Genomic DNA, 23,315 nt, shown 5'->3' with positions numbered 1-23,315 from the left:
TTCCAAAGAGGATGGATCGAGACTGTTCTCAGTGGTACCTGATGGCAGAACAAGGAGTAATGGTCTCAAGTTGCAGTGGGGGAGGTTTAGGTTGGATATTAGGAAAAACTTTTTCACTAGGAGGGTGGTGAAACACTGGAATAGGTTACCTAGGGAGGTGGTGGAATCTCCTTCCTTAGAGGTTTTTAAGGTCAGGCTTGACAAAGCCCTGGCTGGGATGATTTAGTTGGGAATTGGTCCTGCTTTGAGCAGGGGGTTGGACTAGATGACCTCCTGAGGTCCCTTCCAACCCTGATATTCTATGATTCTATGATTTTAAGAGGAAACTGCAGCAGGGCCGCGTGAAAGCCAAGGAGCTGCGGCAGGCAGATCAGAAGGCAAGAGAGGCCAACGGCGACTCTGGTGCAGAGCCGCAGACATGCCACTTTTACAACACTCTCCAGGCCATCCTCAGCAGACTCCCCACCCCCAAGAGTCCCGTGAATCCTCCAGAGAGTTCTCGAGGAAACTTTCCTGGAGGTAGTCTGCAATCCTCTGCCAACTTTTCTGGGGAGAGCGGCCTTATTTCTTCCGCCGTGGTAGGACACTTTCCCATGCCACTCAGCAGTTACTTCAGTAGGCACCATTGCAGCACACAGGCTAGCAGCATACGGACCTGGTCTGCAGCTGGACATGTGCAGGAGCTGTTCCCTTTCAGCCTTCATTACCCTCAGGAGTGAGAAATCAGCTAAACCCACCACTATCTGTGGGAAGTGGTGCCCATATTCAGTTCAATTGCCCTATCTGCATAAACTCACGCCTGTGAGCTACCCCCCCTTATTGTCCCAACTCGCCCCCACTCTGGGCCATACCCCCCATGGCTGGGACTGCCGCCATGCTCTAGGAATCCCAAGGAGAAGTGAGACTGTACTGCTTGCGACTTGTGTGGAACAAGCGGAGTGAGTTCGGTGTACCAAGTTTCCGTGTGCCTTGTGAATGCACTCACAAATGCACCTCTGTGCACTGTATCTTTTTCAGCTGGAAATGTGGCCTTGAGGGTCTCTCCAACCACCCCAGCAGAGCAGCTCAGCCAGTTAAGGAGGAGAAGGAAGAGGACGTGGGATGACATGGGTCTGGCTAGAGAATCTTGCCTGTATGGTTGGGGTTCTGCTGATCGCCATATTTGGGGTCGGGAAGGAATTTTCCTCCAGGGTAGATTGGCAGTGGCCCTGGAGGTTTTTCGCCTTCCTCCGCAGCATAGGGCAGGGGTCACAAGCTGGAAGATTCTCTGCAACTTGAAGTCTTTAGATCACGATCTGGAGACTTCAACAGCAGAGTTAAGGGAAAGTGGGGGGGTCAGCTTTTGTGGCCTGCATCATGCGGGAGGTCAGACTAGATGACCATATTGGTCCCTTCTGACCTTAAAGTCTATGAGTCTATGAGTCTATGACATGTTCCAAGAGATCCTGGAAGTCTCTGGTGCTTCAGACACTGAGTACAGGGCTTGGGGGTCACCCTCATGGACAGAATGGCCAGGGATAGAGCAGAGAGGAGGAAGGCACAGGAAAAGAGAGGGATGTGTAGCAGGAGATACTACAAAAACAACAAGGAGGCCGGTGGCATCTTAAAGACTAACAGATTTATTTGGGCATAAGGTGCCACCGGCCTCCTTGTTGGTTTTGTGGATACAGACTAACACGGCTACCCCTGATAGGAGATACTAGCACGTCTCAAGCAGCAGACAGACATGCTGGGGACTCTTGTTGATCTTCAGGTTCAACAGACCTGTGCTCACCTCCCTCTGCAGCCCATAGAGAACTGCATTCTGGGACCTCCTTCCACTCCTCCCCCCGCCCCACATTCCATGTGATGTCCAAGGCCACTGCACTACCCCTATTACTGCACCCCAGGGGAGAATACAGGCAATCACAGCCGCACATACACTCACCTGTGAGAGGCACGGTTGGTGTATGTGCTTGTGAAATGGAAATGACTGTTCTTTCCCCTTGAAAGGTTCTTTTCCCTGTATTTATAAAGTTTCATTCCGTTATAAATATGTCTGTTTACCTGGGTTTGGAATAAAAGTCTATTTATGGAAACTTAATTCATCTTTATTAGTTCACACCATATGCTGGCTGGGGCTGACATCATTCACAGATAATAGCAAGAGGTGCATTTGCAATGTTACATTACTACACACACCACACTCATTACAAGGTTCATACCGGGGTGCAAAAAACAATGCCAGGCAGAGCATGCTACAGCAACACACATGACTGTGGCTCGCTATTAAAATGGTCTTTCAAAGCCTCCCTGAGCCATATTGCTCCCTGTTGAGCTCTTCTTATAGCCCTGCTATCTGGCTGCTCCAAATCAGCAGCCAGCTGTTCCACTTCCGCCCTCCACCCCGGCGGAAACCTCTCCCCCTTTGCGTCACAGATCTGACGAGGCGCACAACAGGCAGCTATAACCATTGGGATATTTTTTTCACTGAGGTCTAATCTTGTGAGTAGACAGTGCCAGTGGCCTTTCAAAAGGAATTCAACCATCATTCTGCACCTGCTCACCCTGTATGTGAAGCTCTCCTAGCCGCTGTCAAGGTGGCGGTGTAGGACTTTGTGAGCCACAGGAGTAAGGAGCAGGCTGGGTCTCCCAGGATCACTACTGGCATTTCAACATCTCCAATGGTGATCCTCTGGTCTGAAAAGAAAGTCCCTGCTTGCAGCTTTCTGCACAGGCCTGTGTTCTCAAACATGCGTGCATCAGGCACCTTCCCCGACCATCCCACGTTGATGTCAGTAAAACATCCCTGGTGATCCACCAACGTTTGCATTACCACAGAGAAGTGGCCCTTTCTGTTGATTCCTCTGTGGCGAGATGGTCTGGTGCAAAAACAGAGACGTGTGTGACGTCTATTGCCCCACTGCTGCAAACCCATCCATTATGTCCTGCACATTGCCCAGACTCACAGTCCTTCGTAGCAGGACGTGATTAATAGCCCTGCACCCTAACGGTGGACTTCCCAACTCCCAATTGATTCCCGACTGATTGGGAGCAATCTGGTGTTGCAAGCTTCCACACAGTGATCACCGCTCGCTTCTCCACTGTCAGTACAGCTCTCACTTTGGTGTCACTGGGCCAGAGGGCTGGGGCGAGTTCAGCACATACACATCCAGAAACGTAGCCTTGCGCATCTAAAAGTTCTGCAGCCACTGCTTGTTACCCCAAACCTGCATAATGATGTGATCCCACCGGTCGGTGCTCATTTCTCAGGCCTAAGCCAGCAATCCCCCGTCCATGAATGCCAACAGTAACCTTGAATTGTTTCTTTCTACGTTCTACAGCAAGCTGGCCTCCAAGGAATCGTCAGGTTCCCTGCGGCTCCTCTGGTGGCTCTGCAAATCCTGCAGGGTCAGGTGCCCCATGCTCGCGACACATCACAACAGTGCGCAGCTGTGCAGGATCCAAGCTTCACACATCGACGGCAGATGGGCGGGTTTGCAGGGCTTTTGAAACAAGGCGCGAAACATTATGGGACAGATAAAATTATCGGATGGAGAAAACTGCATCAAGGGATGTTGAAACCATGTTCCCAGTCACCCCTGCGCAACTTGGAGGCATTGCAAACCCTTCCCAAAGCACTGCGCTAGATGGTGGCAAGTTGCACAGTGGGACAGCTGCCATGGTGCACTGATGCTAGCGCTGCTAGCGAGGACACGCACACCGCTGACACACGGAGCGGAGTGTGGACATGCCATGGCTGTACGTCGACGTAACTCAGGTCAACTTAATTTTGTCGTGTAGACTTGGGCTATGTCAATCAGCAGACAGGAGAGGGCCGTGAAGCGCTGAGCTCCAACAGAAGGGGTCCGTTCTGCCTGACAAGGAAGGCCTATTGACGCCAGGCGGACTAGAGTGAAACGTTGAGGAGGACAAAATACTTTGTTGTTTACTTCTAACCCCCCCAAAAAAGATGAGTCTTGCAAGTGGATTCCCCATCAGCTGAGTTTGCAGCTCAAAGCATAAGGGGGAAAGGGAATAAAAACCCCTAACAAGAGGCAACTGGATCTTATTGCTGCTTGGACTCTGGGGGGCAAGGTCTGTGCATAAGCAAAGGATCCCAAGAGCTTAGCCTGGGTTAGCTCTAAAGGACATCTAGAGCTTGCTTATTATAGAAACTTCCATTACCTTTTGAAACTGCAGATAGTAACTCATTTGTACATGCACATTTACCTGCTTTAACCTCATAAATAACTCTTTCCTTTCCTATTCATAAATCTGTATGTGGTTTATTACAGGATTGGCTACCAGCCTTGTCTTTGGCATGAGATCTAGGGTGTAATTGACTTTGGGGTAAGTGACTGATCCTTTGGCATTGGAAGTAACCTGAATATTGCTGTGATTGGTGGGGTAAGGGACCATCCATCACAAAGGCAGGCTCCCCTGGCTGGTGCGACAGATCAGAGTGCCCAAGGGGACTGTCTGTGACCCCACTTTTAGGCTGTTGTGGTGCCTGAGGAGTTTACACGTGATAATTTGTTGGTGAACTACAAGTACAGAACTCAATCCGTTTGGGGATTGTGCCCTGATTCTTAACAGTCTGCCCAGAGGTTGGTGCTCATGCTCTTGAGCCACTGCGGGACAGCTTGACACACTCCCCGTGCAGGAGCTGCCCGTAGGCCTGTTAGTCACAACACAGACTAGAGACCTGCCACTAGAAAGCTCACATGAGCCTAGCCTCACTCCAGGATCAGTTCCGGCCCCGCTTTCCTCCTCTTAGCGCACATTCCTGGGCCTTCTGCCAAAGCCAGGCAGCTAGCGACCCTCCCCAAACCGATTCCTGCTCTGGGTAACCTGGCCCTGCTGCGGCGACTGAAAGCTGGTGCTAATGAACACAATGACTGTGTGATAAATATCCCCAGCTGCTCCGTGCAGGTGGGAAGGACGGGGTGGAAAAGGGGAACTGGAGAGTGTGTGGCCCTATCATCAGTAATCAAACTCAGCTCGCCGCTCGGGGCTGGGGGAGCGAGGAAGTCTCCATGGGAAGGCGCAGTGACAGGGACTTGCTGCTCCCGCGGCATGCTGGAGGCCATAACCTGAGCTGAGCAGGGTACAGGATTCCAAGCTGGCTTTGCTCTTAGGGCATTCAAGGCATGAACTGGAGCAATTACTATGGCTCTGAATGTTACAGTCCTGATCCCAAAGCAAACCCTAGCCCCTTCCAATCTTTGGGTTGTGAGTGCCAGAACTGACACTGCATGAACACAGATGGACCAGCCCCTCTGGCTGAATAACAAGTACATGTTTACAACAGAGTCATTGCACATCCAACACTTTCTGTATACTATATAATAGTGCGTGTGTGTGTGGTAAGTCCCCACATATGCACATACGGAAATACTCACACATGCACACAGGGAATTGTACATAGAGAAATGCGCACACATGTGTACACAGAGAAATGCACAAACAGGGAAATGCGCACATACAGAAATGCATAGTGCACACATGCACACACAGAGAAATGTGCATGTGCACACCTAGAAACATGCGTAAACACACATATGAATGCACACACACGTGTGCACACAGAAAAATAAACAAATGTGTATGCACACATCAAAATGCACATATGTATACACACCCAGAGAAATGCACAAACACACACACATATGCATGGACACACACACACACAGGGAAACACGCATGCGCATACATACTGTGAAATGCACATGTGTACACACAGGGAAATGCAAAAGCATGCACAGAGCCAGGGAAATGCACACGTGTGCATATGCACACACAGACTGAGACATAGGAGAGTCTGTCCCTTTCAGGCTGACTACACTAGCCTGTCCATCCAGGCACCATGTCTGACCACAGGCTCCCACCTTCAGCGCCCCGGAGCAGACAGAGACTGCCAAGCTCAACTCCCTCAAACACCTTTCAGCCTATGCTACTTGGCCGCCGGCACCCCCTCACTGCTCTGCTTGCTCTGGCTGGCTGTGGAGTGTCTGTCCCAGGAGCTGCACCAGGCTGGGTGGGAAAGGTGTAGAGGTCACAATGTTTAGTAGTGCAGCTCCCAGACGCAGGGCAGGAGGCTGGGTCAGCGCGTTACAATACAGTGCCATCGGGCAGCAACGCAGCTTTATTCACAAGGGGCAGGTGTGGCACTAGGAGAGCGTTGGGACAACAGCCAGTGCAGAGCGCAGCAAGGAAAAACAAGAGCACAGCCATCTTGAAGCAGGGCAGAGCCCCGAGCTCTCAGTGCAGCTGTTGTCAAAAGGGACCCCACCCCATCACTGCACAGAATAAGGGGAGCCAACCCCATGCAGAAAGAACAAGGGCAGGGCCCACATCTGGCTAAGGACAAAGCTACTGAAAACGTGGTGCTTGGCATGTGCCCTAAAGGCACGTTCCCAAAGCACGTCGCTGAGGTGCCTGCTCTTACAGAGCAGAAAGCTCTGGCACATGGAAGTGAAATGTCTTGCCCCAAGGCACGCAGGAAATCCGTGAGAGTCAGGTCGCTGGTTCCCACCCTGCACACTCCCCACTGCCCTCTGCACCCTCCAGCTCTCCGAAGTCAAGCCCCACCGGGATCCTGGGGTCCCAGTTAGTCTTGCAGAGGAGAGCAGGGGGCCCCCAAGGCTCCTGTACTGCCTCGTTTCCTCGTCACCGTCAGAGCGCTGGCACCAGCTGCTGTGCTGCTCCCCAGAGGGGGGCAGAGCAAACCCAGCCTGTCCTGTGGATTCTGCAGCCCGCTCCAACAGCCCTGTACCACCGGGACGTGCTCTGACGGGGACCTGAGCATGGGTTCATGCTGAAGTGCTGGATGGCACTAGCAAATCCTGCTGCTCACAGTCGTACCCCGCCCCAGCCCCTGTTCTGACACTTTACTACTGCGTTAGATAGAGAGGTGGCTCGTTAGCTTCCCATCCTTCAGGCAACCGAGCGGACAACGTCCCACCCTCCTCTTGCTCCTGGGAGCAAACTGCTCATGCTGGGATACATACCAGCATCTGCCGCCACCTTCCCAGAGTACAGGAGAAAGGGGACAGGACACAGCTGAGGAGGCTTGCAAGGCTTGGCCCAGGGACCCCCGTCCCGCTGTCCACAGCCACCCTGCTGTCTCCAGCGTCGAGCAGCTCCCTGGCACTGCCTGGCAAGCGCGCACCTGAGAGAGTCACGGCCGTAGAAAGCGGGAGAGAGGCGGGGGACATCCCCGCTGGCGGCAGATCCAGGCCGGTCTCACACCGCTGCCTCACCAGCATGCTGGAAAGAAGGAAGCTTTGGCAGAACAGACTCAGAGGGCAGCAAAAGGAGAGAGCTGCAATGGTCCAGCTGCTGGGACCAGCCCTCCTTTGTGCGGCCAGCATCTCCCCTTCGCTCGGAGGGCTGCACTTAAGCAGGATTTTATTGTCCTCATTAAATCACATCATTGGATTAAACCAGTTCAGCCTGTGCCAGAAACCAGCCAATTCAAATGATGCTCAGAACTCCAGAGCAGCTCAGTCCCCCTGTGCGGCAGGCACCGCTTTCCCTGACTCGCTATCGCCAGCCCTTCCCAGGACTCATAGGAGCAAAGCTGAGGTTTTAAAAATGCCTCCTTCAGGGCTGAAAGGGAACAGGCCGGAGGCTGCTCCAGTCTCCATTAAGCTTCGTTTCTTCCTGTGGCGAGAACAAGGCCGTGTAAGGAGTGTGTGAGGGATCAGCGCTGCTCCAGACTTGGACACGCGCAGGGCAGACAGTGCCAAGGAAACAGCACGGTCATTTGCCAGAGGGGAAAGAACAGGTTTCAGGATGACTTTAGAACCAGCCTAAGAAAAGACACAAATGGAACTGGAGACAGAATTCTCCAGCCCCTGGCTGTTCCCAGATCTGCCCAGCAGGATGCGTTATCTCCCACAATGTACACCACAGCATACCTGGGATTCCCAGCCAGTGTCCAAGCGACTTGGGGTGCGCAGCCTGGCCATTCCAGGGCTCTGTCACTCACACACCAAAGCTCAACTCCACTTGCAGAACTTTGAGCTTTGCACTCTGAGGCTCGATAAGGGAGAAGGTGCAACAGGAACTGTCCCGGGAGCTGCATCGCGTCTGCAATCTGTCACTGAGCAGAGAAACCACGTGCCAGGGGAGGGTCACAACTTCCACACACCTGAGATCTGCCGGAGCTGGTTGATGGGGAGCAGGAGCAGAGGTGGGGGCCTGGTGAAGGGGGAAGTGGGTGAGCGGAGACGGGAGCCTGGTGAAGGGGAATCGGGAGCGGAGGCGGGGGGGGCAGGCAGGGAGTTGTCCATTGGACACTCTCTGAAGCTGTGAGGAGCTGAACTCTCTGTCCTGAATACCCGGGGCACACAGGCTCCCCGGCTGCTCCTCTCCATGACTGCACCTTCCAAGCAGCTTGGCCTTTGCAGGGGACTGGCCTGTCCCATCGCCCACGGCCGCACTCCAGGGCTGCCTTGGTTTGGACCGTGCCCCTTACACACTGTTTGCTTGTGTTGACATTACATTGACTAGCACTTGCCAAAGGAGCTGTAAATAGTGAGAGTGAGACATTGTCCTTCCCACCCACAGATCCAGCCTGGAAGGGGCTGGCACGGTCAGGGTTCCGAGGGCCTGGGCTGCCAGGAAGGGGACCAGTCAGTGCCAGTGATGGGAATGGGTAAGGCCAGCAGTGCTGAAGGCGGCACCATCTCTCCTGCCTAGAAGAAAGCAGGGAATTACTCTGCCTCCTGCAATCCGGAGAGCTGCCTTCCCTCCCGCTGGCCAGGCAGGTTTCTCAGTGCCAGTGGACAAAGCTCCAGAGCTGGAGAACAGGGGAACGGGAGCTGATCTAGGAGCACAGAGATAGGGCTTGGAGGGGCCCATGAGAGTACCACAGGGTGACACTGTGGCTGGGCCCACCAGACTCTGGCCAGGCCAGACGCTTGTCACCTCTTAAATGGAGCAAGTTCCAGGCTGCAGTGGGGGTGGCAGCAGCTGTGTCGCTGGACCTACCCCTGCAGTGCTGCTACGGGTCGGGCACCTTGCAGGACAGACCCCTGCGTGGTCGGCCAACCCACCGCTTGGGCTCGGCCATCGTCTCTTTCTGTCTCTTGACCCTGGGTCCCCTACCGGAACCCCCCACCCCTCACACACACTTGTTGGCGATCTCCCGGGGTTCTTTCTGAGTCCAACTACCTCTAGGCCCTCGCGCACTGCCTGGGTCCCGCCCCAGGCTCTTGGCTGGGAGCCAGGGACGGCTCTATGTTTTTTGCCACCCCAAGCATGGCAGGCAGGTGGCTTTCGGCGGCATGCCTGCGGGAGGTCCGCCAGTGCCACACCATCGGTGTCCCCGCCACCGAATTGCCGCGGATGCCGCGGGACCGGCGGACCTCCCGGAGGCATGCCGCCGAAAGCCACCTGCCTGCCGCCCTCAGAGCGACCGGCAGGCCGCCCCCCGTGGCTTCCCACCCCAGGCACGCGCTTGCTGCGCTGGTGCCTGGAGCCACCCCTGCTGGGAGCAGCCTTACAGGGCCTCTCGCCCATATCAGGCTTGCAATATCCATCTGCCCCCCCAAAAAAGAGGGGAGGGGGAGGGGAGGCCAGCCACTACCCTAGTGGAGCTCACTGGCAGTCCCCAGCAGCCTCTCCTCCTGGGCAAACTTCCCCCTTTCCTGTGGTGAGCTCCCCTGCTCCAGGTGCAGCATGTTCTGTAGGTGTGCCCAACTGGCGCAGCCTGAGCACTTCAACACTCGGTAGCCTTTCTGCCAGTGGGATTGGGGCCTGTCCCGTCACAACCCGCAGCCCCCCTTCATGCCCCCAAGGGCACACACTGAGCTGGGCCCTGGACGAGCAGGAGGGTTTGGGCTGCAGTTGATTCTCCTGGTCCTCTAAGGGACACTGTGGTGCTAGCTGAGCAGCCACAATCTGCTGCCGCTGGGCATGAGTAGGGCCGTACCAAATTCACAGTCCATTTTGGTCAATTTCACAGTCATATGATTGCAATATGACTGTGATTTTAAATATTGTAAATTTTAAATATTTTAAATATTGTAAATTTCATGAGTTCAGCTATTTAAATCTGAAATTTCAAGGTGTTGTAATTGTAGGAGTCCTGACCCAAAAAGGATTGGGGGCGGGGGTTGCAAGGTTATCCTAGGATGGGAGGGGGGTTGTGGTACTGTTATTCTTACTTCTGTGCTGCTGCTGGCAACCTTGTTTTGATGGACCTAAAAGTTAGCAATTGCTTATCTTGATTTGATCACATTTGTTATCTGCAAACACAATACAGTCCAAACCCTTCCAGCTTTACTGTGAACCACTGATGATTACTCTCTGGGAACCGTTTTCCAACCAGTTATGCACCCACCTTATAGTAGTTCCATCTGGGTTGTATTTCCCTAGTTTGTTTATGAGAAGGTCATGCGAGACAGTATCAAAAGCCTTACTAAAGGCAATATATGTCACATCTACTGCTTCCCCCCCCCATCCACAAGACTTGTTATTGTTACCCTGTCAAAGTAAGTAGTTAGGTTGCTTTGACATGATATGTTCTTGACAAATCCATGCTTATTACCTTCTAGGTGCTTGCAAATTGATTGCTTGATAATTTCCTCCCTTATCTTTCTGGGCACTGAAATTTAGCTGACTAGTCTGTAATTCCCTGGGTTGTCCTTATTCACCTTTTCATAGATTAGCATTATATTTGCCCTCTTCCAGTCCTCTGGAATCTCTCCTGTTGTCCATGAGTTTCTGAAGATAATTGCTAATGGCTCATATATCTCCTCAGTCAGCTCCTTGAGTATTCTAGGATGCATTTATCAGGCCTTGCTGATTTGAAGACATCTAACTTATCTATTTTTTTAACTTGCTCTTTCCCTATTTTAGCCTCAGATCCTACCTCATTTTTACTGGTGTTCACTGTTAGATGTCCAATCTCTATTAACCTTTTTGGTGAAAACTGAAACAAAAAAAGTCATTTAGTACTTCTGCCACTTCCACATTTTCTGTTATTGTCTTTCCCCTTTGAAAGCACCAAGTATAATATAGGGTCAGTTTTTCACAAAGCTGAAAACAATTAAAAGCCAAATCAGCTGGGAGGATGAATTTAAACAGAAAAATGTGAATGATAATTGGGACTCACTTAAGAACACTTTACTAGATGCCCCAAAAGCCACAACTGAGAAAGAACCTGGCTTAGAGGGGAAGTGAAGGCAACTATAAATAAATAATAATAATAATAATAATAATAAATAGATAACAAATGGAAGAAGGGGAAATTGATAGCAATGAATATAAATCAGATGCTAGAACTGTAGAAAACTGATAAGGGAAGCAAAAGGACACAATAATAACTCTATGGCCAGCAGAGTTAAGAACAATAAGAAGGAATTATTTAAGCATACTAGGATCAGAAAGAATCCTAATAACAGTACTGGTCCATTACTAGATGGAAATGGTAGAATTGTCAATAAAAAATGCAGAAGAGGCAGAAGTGTTCAATAACTATTTCTGTTCTGCATTTGGGGGGGAAAACCACATGATGTACTCATATCGCATGACTACATAAGTATCAGTAGTGTAGCTAGGGGGGAGCAGGGGGAGCGCCTGCTCCCCCGAGCCCAGAATTCCCTAAGTGGCACCTTTTCCAGCGCCGCTCTGTCTTTCAGCGGCCCTGCACATGCGCCGCTCCGTCTTTTGGCGGCATTTTGGCGCATGTGCAGGGCCACCGAAATGCCGCCGAAGGACATGCGCCTTTTTTCTCCGCCGCTCCTCCTCGGCAGCAACCCTGGCTACGCCACTGATAAGTATAAAACACTTTCCATTCCAACAGTAACTGAGGAGGATGTTACTCTGGGCTAGCACCCTGGCCCCATGGCTAGAGCCAGTCAAGAGGAGACTAGAAGAGCCCCAGGCTACTCTCATTTGTGCTCGGGCTGGTCCCAGAATCAGAGCTCAGTGGCGTCACCTCCTCCTGCCTTGCCCGTGCCCAGGGTGTCCTCCCAGCAGAGAAGGCAGCCTGTGGGCTCTAGCTCTGTCTCTGAACCAATTCCCTGGGTGCCACGGGACAAGCCACTTGCCCTTTCTGTGCCTCGGTTCATTTCATAAAATAGCACCAATAGTGTCTTCAGCTGCAATGTTCTCATCATGTCCCAGCCTCCTCAGAGCCAGTGGGAACAATGCACAGCACTGTGGCAGCGACAATCCCCACTGACCCCAGGACTGCATGTGCATATTCCAATGGGCTCGGTGAGGAATTCACTTGGCATTCAGTCCACCATTCCGAAGCCATGGGAGATGGCGAGAGGCCAGTCCATAGTCCGAGCACCAGCTCCCCAGCGCCAGCCCTGCCAGGTGCGGGACAGAGACCCGAGGCCTTGCAGCTTCCTCTGAGGTTGGACTCAGTGAAGAGCCTCCTTTCTGAGATCGGTTCATTCTCAGGGCACCAAGGCCGCCACCATCACTCCCCTGATGAAAACAGCACTTGGACTCACTGCAAACGCTGACTCGAGAGGATCCCCTGGTGAATCTTAGAGCCAAGCCAAACTGGGCAGAGCTTTTCGATGGAAATGATTTGAACACTGGCTCTAGAACTGTTGACAAGATCCTGCTGATTCAGCACATAAACCACAAACCACAGCAAAGCCTTACACCTTGGCTAAAATCAGGGCGTGTGAGTGCTGTCAGGTGAGTTTTTGCACAGCCCCTCGCTGTGTGTATCACTCTGCACAGCCAAAGCCCTCAGTGCCAGAGCAAAGGACTCAGAGGGGAGATCACGCAACCCACTGGCACTTCAGTGGAAGAGCCCTGCCAGGGTTCCTGTTGGCATATAGTCTCTCAGATCATTTCCTCTACCCCACTTCCAGGAACGGCGCCTGCTCCAGTCCTTTCTGCACAGACTCAGCCTCACTCTTCCCCTGGTCTGAGGAATGACACCTGGGAAGCATGCAAACACCAGACTATGCACAGCTAGGATCTAAAGTCTTCCCTAGGAACACTGGTTACCCAGGCACACCCTATCATTGTGCTGAGGTCTACAGTGCTGGAAGGGAATGTGCGGGATCAGGGGATGCCCCATAGCTCACCTGCCCCAGCCATGGACCCGGCGTTTGAAGATGGAAGGAGGAAAAGGATGAAAACGGGCCGAGCCTCCCGAATCACCCACAAACCCGTTGGCACATCAGGAAGTGGAGCTGCACCACTCCTCCCTGCTGAGACCTCAGCTGGACTGCTCAGGTTCATACATTGTCCTGGCAATAGCCTACACTGCAATACCACAAACACACAACATGTCTCGTTCCGAGTAGGAGTCAGCCAAGTCCCCGCGGGCTGGCTGGATACGGAGCCTTGTGACCCGACGGAGGAGGAGGGGGAGGGCATTACCTGACCCCAGGTTATTTACATTTCCTGGGGGTTTAGTTACTAATCGGGGGTCTCAGACTTGTTTGTTGTTGCCTCACAAAGCTATTCCAGCTCCTTTGAAATCCGAGGGAGACGGCGTCTAGAAGCCCTGTCTCCTGCAGAGTCAGTTTGTGCTGACCCAGTTTGGGACGCTGCAAAGTAAATGCCACGTTCTCTCTGCACATGAGTCAGGCAGGCGGCTGAGACCTTCTGTCCCTCAGCACCCGCCTTGCGTCTGCAAACGCAGCACAAATGAGAGCCTCAGACTGCGCGGCAAGCAAGGCCGAACATGAGCCGGCCAGGCAGTGTCTGAGCAAAGCTTTAACCGTTCTCCCAGCGCTGCTCTAGGAGCGGTGTAGCTCCACCAGCAGAGCCACGGGGACGTACTTGTTTAGACAGGACCCAGGTATTCCCCCCACCACGGCATCTCTAGGGGTTTAGACTGAGCCCCTCTGTACGAGCACTGCCGCTGTGGCCAGCTGCTCCAGCCCTCAGCAGGGCTGAGAATGGCTGTGAGCCCCTGACGGTAGAAATACCAGACAACCCCTCTCTGCTCCCACTGAAACGGGAGTGAGCCAGGGAAGCCGGGGCCCCAGCATGGAAAGCCCCTGGCACTAGCAGGCCCCTTGCTGGCAGGTTCAGCAGTGCCCAAGGAGACCTGGGGTCTCTCGCCAGGGCAGGTACTGGACACGTTAGCAGCCCAGGTTTGGGAGGCTTCCCACACTCTGCTCCTTCTCTGCACAGAGCACTCCAGGCTTCCCGGCTCACAAGCCGACTGAATCTCTTTAATGCAGGAGAGCTGGTGTTGCCACCTCAATGTGTAGAATAAACAGGGCCTCTCCATGCCATGACACCAGGCCGCTGGGCCAGCCTGAGGCCACCCTGCTGGGGAAAGCGGCCGGGTCCCAGCAGTGCCGCTATGCAGGGCCCCCGTGGTTCTGGCCTTTCAATAGGGCCCAGAGTTCACAGCCTGAACCTTGTGTGCATTGCCAGGCTCTGCTTCCCCCTGTGATCATCCCTGCCCTGCAGCCAGGCATTATCTCTGGGGAAAGTCCGTGTGCTGGAGCTGTGCAGCCTCCGCTCTCCAAATCGATACCCAGGGAGCAGGGAAAGGGGCCGGTTTGCCAAAGTCTGGCTCAGCTTGGCTGTAAATCCAGAGACATGCTCTCCAGAGCAGCCTCGGAAGCTGCAGCCCCAGCAGCCCCTTGGTGTGAGCTGGCAGCTGCCCTGGCTCAAGTTGGTTTTGGAGAGCGTGGGTCCTGGCAGGAGTGTGGGCTGAGCAAAGCCCTGTGCCAGGGAAGCCCCAGCCCTGTGGTGCCAGGCGGAGGGTGCCCTGTCTGCCCAGCTGGCCAGCCCGCCAGCGCCTTACCTTGCTCTCAGCAGGAGCTGCTGCTGGATGCTGCTGCTTAGTGATGTTCTCAGCCAGACACCAGCAGATCCTCTTCTTCTGCTCCTGGGAGTGAGCCTCCAAACGTAATGAGCACTCCGACTTCTGACGTAAAGGAAACACAGGCAGAGAGCGAGGTCATTAGCAGTGTGTCACAGGGCCCTGGCTTTCTCTGCAAAGTACAAGCTTCCCAAACCCCAGCTCGGATGAATGTAAGTGCAAGTGGAGAGCTCGCTCTGAGTAAGTGCCCATCACTTCAGGCACTAAGGAGCCAGGAGAGAGCAAAACAAAGGGTAAAATCAGTTCGGAAGTGGCACACTGTCAAGTAGCTTGAAAGGCTGGCTGTAACGTGGAGCACTGGGGTTTTTGTTCCCAAGAAGTGGGAGCGGTGTGGTGAGAGCTGGTCAGAATGTCGGCAATACTGCATCACGTGACACCACAATGGAAATGCGGCTATTGAGCTAATTCAGAGGATGGAAATTGCTCTTTGCTGTGTGCAAACAGCACGAGACTCCAGAGCCTGCACAACGAAAGCAGCCAAGCCTAGGCTGTGCAGGGCTAGGGCTAATCTAGGGGGAAGTGGGAACCATCAGACCTGCACAAGGGGCCTGGGTGGCACAGAAACGTCTCCTCCCGTTTGCAGCAGCTTGGCTTAGGGGCAGGGGCAGCAGGTCCATGCGCACAGTACGCTGCATCTGTGATCAGGCAAAGTCTGCACGAGAGATGGGGCGTGATGCTTCCTGGAAGTACCCAGGATTGTGAGGCACCTTGCTGCCACCCACCCTTAGCATGGCGGAGCCTTGTCTGTGCCTGCCTGGGGTCAGCTCCTGACTACACCAGCCACGGGCAACACAAGCCCGGCCTCTCAGCCCACGCAGGCCCTGCTGTCCCTGGGCAGGCACACACCACCCTCCAAGCATGGCCCTGGAGTGCCCGGCCCCTGCTCCGCTGGAGATACAGAATTCACAGATCTGCTGGTCCCAAAGGGACAGTGCCCCCAGCTTCCTCAGGATCCTGCCCCCCTCAACTCACAGCACCTAGGGACATTTCAGTGAAAACACGCACACGGTCACAGAACACAGGACAGAGAAGTAGCAAGTAGAATTAATGGAAATAAATGGTTACATATAAACTAAAATCACAAGAGCTTTCTAGAGCCTGAACTTAACTAACAAGCCATTCTCCTGTCTCGGAAAGCTTAGCTCCCCCAGAGCACCTCACCCAGCATTAAACAACCAGACCGGCTGCGAGCCTCCATTCATCAGACAACCAGCTGGCAGCTTGTCCCCTGGGTGAAGGTGTACTTCTGCACTCCAGACATAGTTCCAACTTCCTATCCTTATTGTTTTCACTTGCACCCCCTGCTGCTTGTGTTTTCCTAGAGAGAACCTCCCCTGGAGGTGAGGCTCTGCAATCTCTTCATTAGCATTTTGCTCACATGATTAGCATTTTGCTCAGACTGTAAATAGGCGTCCATGGTGAAGTATACAATACTCAATTTAACATATAGCCAGACCGACAGTTAAGTGTTTTCTGCCTGAAAGAAACTTATTTATCACCTTCTGGTGACCACCTCCAACTCACAGCCCTTGAGAGCGCAGATACATAACTCCTTACGTATTACCATACGTTCCGCTCACACTGGCTATGGTGACCGGTTTGACAACAGAGACCTCACATGATGCCCTTGACAAGTTATGATGTAGAGACCAGACCCAGGGGATTGTTGTAACCCTTACGCACCCCTGTTCCTCCTCCAGTGGGCACCAAGAGGTCCCTGGGTCACATGGGGAAGAGCCACCAGGAACAGCATGTGCTGCGGAAAAGAAATGATGGAACTTGTCCTAAGCAAGGGAGCTTCATGGGCATCTGCCTGGCGCACCCCCAGGCACCAGTGAGCCTGCACCCCCATCCCAGCACATATTTCAGCCTCTCCCATCTGCTGTGATCCCACCACACATACTTTGTAATATGTGCATGGGAACAAACTGCTCTGCTCTCCCTTGGCTTGTTCCCTGGGTCAGCTCCCACCCCAGGAGCTGGTGAAACCCTGCTGCACACCCCCAATGGGAAACATCTTCCGGCCTCTGAACTGCCACCCTCTCGCCCCAAAAGTTACATGCTAAGCAGCTACGTGGGGTCTGCTTGGAGCCTGGCAGATCTCCCTTCACATATGGCCTAGAAGGACCTGCAGCTGGATGATTTCACGCTGTGGTTAATTCTGCAAAACAGGATTTTAAGAGTGACCTGCAAGTAATAAAATGCTGGTCATGGGCCTTTTAAATTCCTTATGAGGCATAAAAAAAGCCTGACTGTGTTTTTTGCCTAATGGGTTTTTCTATCAGAAAGGTGAGGTCTTAGCTATTCTGTTTTACTGGAAGGCTCTGTGGGCAATTTGGGAACTTGCAGGTTTGTGACGTCACAGACAGTATGCAGCTGGGAGGGGAAATGCTTTTTAGTCAGATTGTTTAAATACTCCGGGGGGAATTCTGTACCACTGCACGCATGCAGAATTCATGTTCCCCACAGATTTCTTTGCTTCCCCACAGAAAAATGACTTCTGATGGGGAAGCAAGGGGAAGCCATAAGAGCGGTCACGCGCCCCTCCCCGGCAGCACGGACACTCGGTTCGGGCGACCAGAGCAGCTGGCAGAGAAGTAAATTACCGCTGAAGGTGGGGGCTCAACAGTCATGCATGTGAGACAGAGAGACACTCTGTCCCGCTTGCTCGCTATTGCGGCACACTCAGTGTGGAGGGGCAGGGCTTCGGGGTATTTCTGAGGAGGCAGGCGTGCGGCAGGCTCTGTCCCCTCAGGCAGAGCAGAATGTAGCAGCCTGCCTGCTTAGTGAATTGTTCCCATTGTACTTAGTGAATTCCCCCAGGAGTATAAAACAGATGTTAAAGTTGTAAGGCTCTTTACATTGCCAAAGTGCTGTAAAGGACAGTATGGCTATAAATGCTTATGGTGCTTCAGTGATTAGAACTGATCTAAATGTTTGGACTAAAACATTTTCCTGTCACAATGTGCTCCATGAACTGTTTGCTACTGACCTTTCTGGAGATGCTCAGTAGCCAATATAAATTGTGAGTTTGATTCTCCAGCCTTCACTTGCTCTTCAGTTGCCTATGATGCAACACTGAGCATACGGCTGCATATATTTGTTGACAAATAACTAGAAATAAAGAGTAAAACCTAGCGACATTACTCTTAGAAAGAGGGGGGTTGGGGATTTCCTCCAATACTCCCCACTCCCATTCTCCATCCATTGTATTATAGTTTAAATAAATTACCAAAATAATTGAAACCAGCGTGATTATATTGCACTATTTTGACAAATAAAATATGCAGAATGTTTAAATATTGTGCACAGAATTTTTAATTTTTTAGTGCAGAAAAATCCCCCCACGAGTATTTCAAATGCTCTAATTTTTGTTTGTTTTTTAAAACTCATTTAATTCGTATGCACTACAAACTGTTGGGAGAAAAGCTCACTGAGTTAAAGAGCAACACTCTATTTCAACTAAGAAAAGCCCCCATTCTAGTTTTCTCCTCCTCCAAGGGGACCACCAGAAAACACAGGGAAGACCTGATATAAAAACAAGTGAGGTTTTGAAAACAAAGGCCTCCTTAGGCCTTCTAATCCATCATCAAAATAAAATAATGGCACGAAACCAATAGCCCCGTCAAGCTGCCTACAGTGACTCAAGAGTGTGAGTATCAGCATCACGGCAGACTGTTAAGAACCAGGGCACAAACCCTGAAAGTTTTATACTTCGATTTCATCAACCAGTTATCAAGTGCAGATCTCACACCAATGACAACACTTGTAGCCAATCCTATGATAAACTATACACAGATTTATTAATAGGAAAAGGAAACAAGAGAGTTATTTACAAGGTTAAACGTTAAGTTTCAAAAGATAAGAAAAACTTCTATAAACAAGCAAGCTCTATATGACCTTTAGGGCTAATCCAGGCTAAGCACTGCAGACCTCTTGCTTGTGCCTACAAACTGTCTCCCCAGAGTCCAAGCAGCATAGAGAAGATCAGTTCCTTCTTGTTAGCGGCTTTTATTCCCCTCCTCCCATGTGCTCTGAGCTGCAAACTGATGGGAGAAGTCCACTTGCAAGACTCATCTTCATGGGGGGAATTACAGAACAACAAAGTATGTTACCCTCTTTAATATCCCACAATAGTCCATCTGGTGTCGATGGACCTTCCCCTGTTGCGCAGGACTTTCTGTTAGAAACCAGCATTTCATACTAGTTAATGTCTCTCTCCTGTCTGGTGATTTACACAGTCACAGAAGCTCACCACAAAAATGCTCAAATATTACCTTACTATATGGGGTACGAATGCTATAAGTGAGATTAATGCCGGCAGCCACTCACAAGCATTCAATAAAGTCTAAACCCTAAACACATTCCTATCATTAAATACCTGCTTTAAGAATCCTAACACACAGGCAAGCCAGACTGGCTCCAGCTAGGTATTTGTCTGTGTTCGGATGAGACAGGGGCCCTGGCGTGAGCTAGCCCCTGATCTGCCAGCATCACAGCCCCATTTGCAAGTTACCTTTAAAAACATTGTTTGTGGCTTCAGCTATCACAGGGGCAGTAAAAGCTGCAAGAGTTTACTCAGGCTGTGAAACCTGGAGGCCTTTCTGCCCGCTGCTGGGCTGGGCATTGGGAGTAATGTTTGTTGACATTGTCAGTTCGAATTCTCTTTGGGTGGAGGGGGGATTTCCAACATGCCTGAGAGAGTTGGGTGACAGTCACTGGGGGCCTAAGTCCCTTCAGTGCTTTGGAAAATCTCTCCCTTTCTGGGTATTTTTAATAAGGCCAAATTGTCCATGAGTTGGGAGCTGGAGGGGGCATTTCAACACACTCCATAAACCAGACCAGTCCTCTTTGGCGGGGGAATGCCAGGACTCCCTTGCCTGCTTCCTCCCATCCTGCCCAAAGGCGTCCTGTCCTGATGATGCCACCCCCGCCCTGCCCCGCCACCAAAGTCTACAAGTGCTGTTCTGAACATCAGCTAGAGTGAGAGTGACACAATGCCCCTTTCCTTGCCCAGCACGCCCAGCCTCTGCCATCCTGCGGTGCGCAGGCCCAAATTCCAATCAGGTAGATCAATCTGATCTTCATTATACCAGGTTGATACACAATCTTTGGAGCTTTCTGAAAGAAGACGAGCGCCAGCATTCACCGATGTCCCAAAATCACGGCATAGAGCGAGACTCTACCCTGCCCTTTGGGGTCTGCAGCAGCAGAAGTGAATGATTTCAAAGAAATCAATAGAGCCTAATAGATGTAAGTGTAGCAAGGAGGAGTCATATGACTGCACAGATACTGTAACTAATGCATCTTCCACAGTCTATACAGAGCTTCAGCAATTCCCCTGGAGCAAGGCTTAAAGAGATTCCAAGTACATTTCATCTCCACTTTACTGAGAATGATTCAGAACTCACCTAATCCCACGTTACAGCCCCTTGCTAATTAGATGATAGCTAGGCTTGGCAGAATTCAATTTTTTTTGTATAATTTAGACAGACAATATCAATGTTTATTTTTAAGCTTTTTATTATTTAATCGATTTAAATTTTCACAGCTGCAGGAAATTATGGGGGTGCCAGAAAATGGGGGCCAGACAATAATTACTTAAAGGACAGTAGGTGCTGAGATTCAAGAAGTTAAAACTTAGAACAAATTGACAACATCACATGTCAAAATACATCAAATAAATATTCTTAAATCAAACTCTAGTAAGTTCTCAAGCAGCATTTTTCTCACTTTGCCAGTCTGTAAATATTAGTTATTATTGATGGAAATATTTTTTCATCGGTTTGAGTGTGTGCAGTGAAATCAATCAAGCACCAACACCTCCCTCTGAAAATCAGCCCCTGTTTGCACACCAGACAGACAGAGGGCAGATACATGAAGGGTTAACCATCAGCCAATCTATGGCTCTCACATGGGGTGCTTGTCCCCTCAGCTGGTTCCCTGCCTGTGTGTTGAGGCCCATGCGCAGTGGGTCAAGCTCAGTGCCCACCTCGCTGGTATCCCAGTGTGGAACAGCAGCAGGTGCACAGGCAGTGTCTGCTCAGATGAACACAATACTGTCCTCCGCTTTAAGAACCTTCCTAATCAGGGACCCCGGCTTTACTTTCCTCAGGCGGAAGTACCCCGGGGGCTTCCCCCAGGCCTTCCAACTCAAACCCAGCAGGTGCCTGCGAGGGATCTGGAACCCCAGAAGCCCCCGACTCAGTCTGGGACCCTCGGATGTAGTGGGCAGGCAAAATGCACAGCCGCCGGCTGATCCCACCTCCCCTCTGCACTGAAATGCAGCCCAGACAAGCACACTGCTCAGAGACGGCCTGTGAGCTCAGGCAACCAGCCGCCCTGCAATTGTTTCCATTCGGGGAGCTGCTGCTTCCCCTGCCAATGTTTGCAAAGAGAGAACGTGGTTTAATCTCGCAGTGCTGGGGAAGGAGGATGCAGATGGCGGGAGAGGGACATTTGCAACCAGATAAAGTGCCTGACAGGAGTGCTGCCAGCCGCATCCTAACTGGCTGTTTACACGGAGCTTTCGAAAAACATGTTATTGCAGGTGCTCGGGATGGGCCGATGTGGCCCCCCCCTCGTGTGAGGCGGTGACACGCAGGGCAGGGCTGGCCACCAGGAGTCAGACCATTCCTGTTGGGCTCAGGGGACCCCAGAGTGGACACAGGCACCATTCGGATAAGCAGCCAAAATCTCAGACTTTCAGGAGCCCTGCCCACAGCCTGGCCCAGCCCTCTGTGGGGCAGTGAGGCCAGTTAACCCCGCATGGGCATCAAAGCCTCACTCCCTGCTGACTGGGGAGGAGGGCCGGACTGCATGAAGCCCCAGAATACACTAAGCAGTGGGAGCAGGGGTCAGGTTGTGGTATCCAATGGCACTGGGGTGGGAGGGCGTGCTGGAGACCTGCACTGAGCTAGGGCAATGGGCCACAGGCCCTGCTGCAGACTCAGGCACCTATCTCTGCCTTGGTAATACTCGGGAGCGGGTGGGCCCCATCCCAATAGTGTCCCCACCTGTCTTACAAACGGTGCGCTACCTGGGGCAGAGCCCAGCTCTTTTTCTGTGTTACGCAGCCCCCAGCACACGACCAGGGCTATACAAACAACAAACAGTGATAACAAATCACCACCACCGCGCCAGGTGGGCAAGTCTTTTGGAAATGAAATCTTTAGAGTCTGTCTGCAGTGGGGCCATTCCCCTCTCCCTGCTGGCACCCTGTCCCCACTGCCTCTGCCCCAGGCCATGCTGAGAAGGCTGTTTACAGAGCTCCCCCCACACAAAGGGACAAGGATGCTCCTTGGAGATGCTGCTGCAAAGGGGAAGCAAGCACAGAGAGCCTGTCCCGCCTCCCTCCCCTCACCCCACTCACACCGCCACAGATGCATTACTCCTGCTCCAGATAAAGCTGGGCTCTGTGGATGGGCTTGGATCAGCCAGATCAACCTGGGCCCAAGCCAGGACAGAGAGGAAAGGTCACTAGCCCAGATCACCCCACTTCTCTGCTCTGGCAGGGAGCCTGTGGGCAGTGGGAAATGTGAAGCCTGGGGGGCGACACACCCTGCACTCTCTGTTCCCTCCGGCACAGGCCCGGAGCGATGATCGCTCTCTGTGGCTGGCCATGGCCGCAGCTCCAGGAATGAAGAGCAGGAATTACAGCCAGGGGAGGGAGTGCCTCTCCGCTGATCTCACAGTAGCGATCTCAATCAGCTCTGTCTTCACTGAGCAAAGGTCGCGCTCCCTCCTGTTCCTGAGACCTACCTGCCCCAGAGCAGCAAAACTGGCATGGAGTGGAAGTGCCAGAGCAGCTTCCCCCACATACCAGTGGGGCCCAGCCAGGGGACTGAGATCTGGGACCAAAGACAGAGGGATGTAGCCGGGGCACTGCCCTGAAGGGCACCTGGGAACACAATCCCAGAACAGTAGTCCCCCACGTGCACGGCCATCAGCACACCTCAGTTCTGCTCAGCTCTGGGAGCCTCTGGCACTCTGAGAGGCTCCTAGAGTTTGAATCCAATGTTATCAGTTGTTCAAGACAAGGAACCGGCCACAAAGCACTGAGGCATTCAGCCCCGGACTGAGACCAAGGCAGTTTCCCAGCTCTAGATTGTGGGGCTGGGGCTGGGGCTGGGGCTGGTGTTCCCGTAGTAACCCGACAAGCCCTGAGCACAACCGGACGAGGGCCACAGCCTGCAGGTTTGTTCCTGCCCAGTTGTCCGGCCTGCTGGGACCACACTGTTTGCACGTGATGTGAACAGTAAGTTGGTTTGGGCAGAGGCTGCTTCTTTTTCCTGTTATCTAGACTGCTGGGCAAAGGCATTATGCTCAGCAAAGAAATAGCTAGTGATAGCGATGACCCTTGCTCCAATGCGCCCATAGACCTGCACTCAGGGCCCCTGTGCTGACGGCAGGAACTGGACCCTGAATGTAAAGTGATTTCACCGTAAGCCATTTCCAGGTGCTGTTCAAATGCAAACCAGCGCTGGGGTGACCAAAAGGCAGC

The 23,315-nt window shown here is 52.3% G+C and overlaps 1 protein-coding gene across 1 annotated transcript in view; it reads right to left on the bottom strand.

The window, feature by feature from the left end:
* RGS3 (regulator of G protein signaling 3) overlaps positions 1 to 23,315 on the bottom strand; it is a 198,025-nt gene that overhangs the window by 43,511 nt on the left and 131,199 nt on the right. Inside the window, exon 17 of the mRNA XM_026658479.2 lies at positions 14,735 to 14,857. Coding sequence (XP_026514264.1) covers positions 14,735 to 14,857 — 123 coding nt within the window. The remainder of the gene's footprint in view (positions 1 to 14,734; positions 14,858 to 23,315) is intronic.

The sequence above is a fragment of the Terrapene carolina genome, unplaced genomic scaffold (genome assembly GCF_002925995.2).
Source record: "Terrapene carolina triunguis isolate 2854851 unplaced genomic scaffold, T_m_triunguis-2.0 Scaffold449, whole genome shotgun sequence".
NCBI classification, from domain to species: Eukaryota; Metazoa; Chordata; order Testudines; family Emydidae; genus Terrapene; species Terrapene triunguis.
Note: the sequence above shows the minus strand (reverse complement) of the source record. Positions and strands in the feature narration are given on the sequence as shown.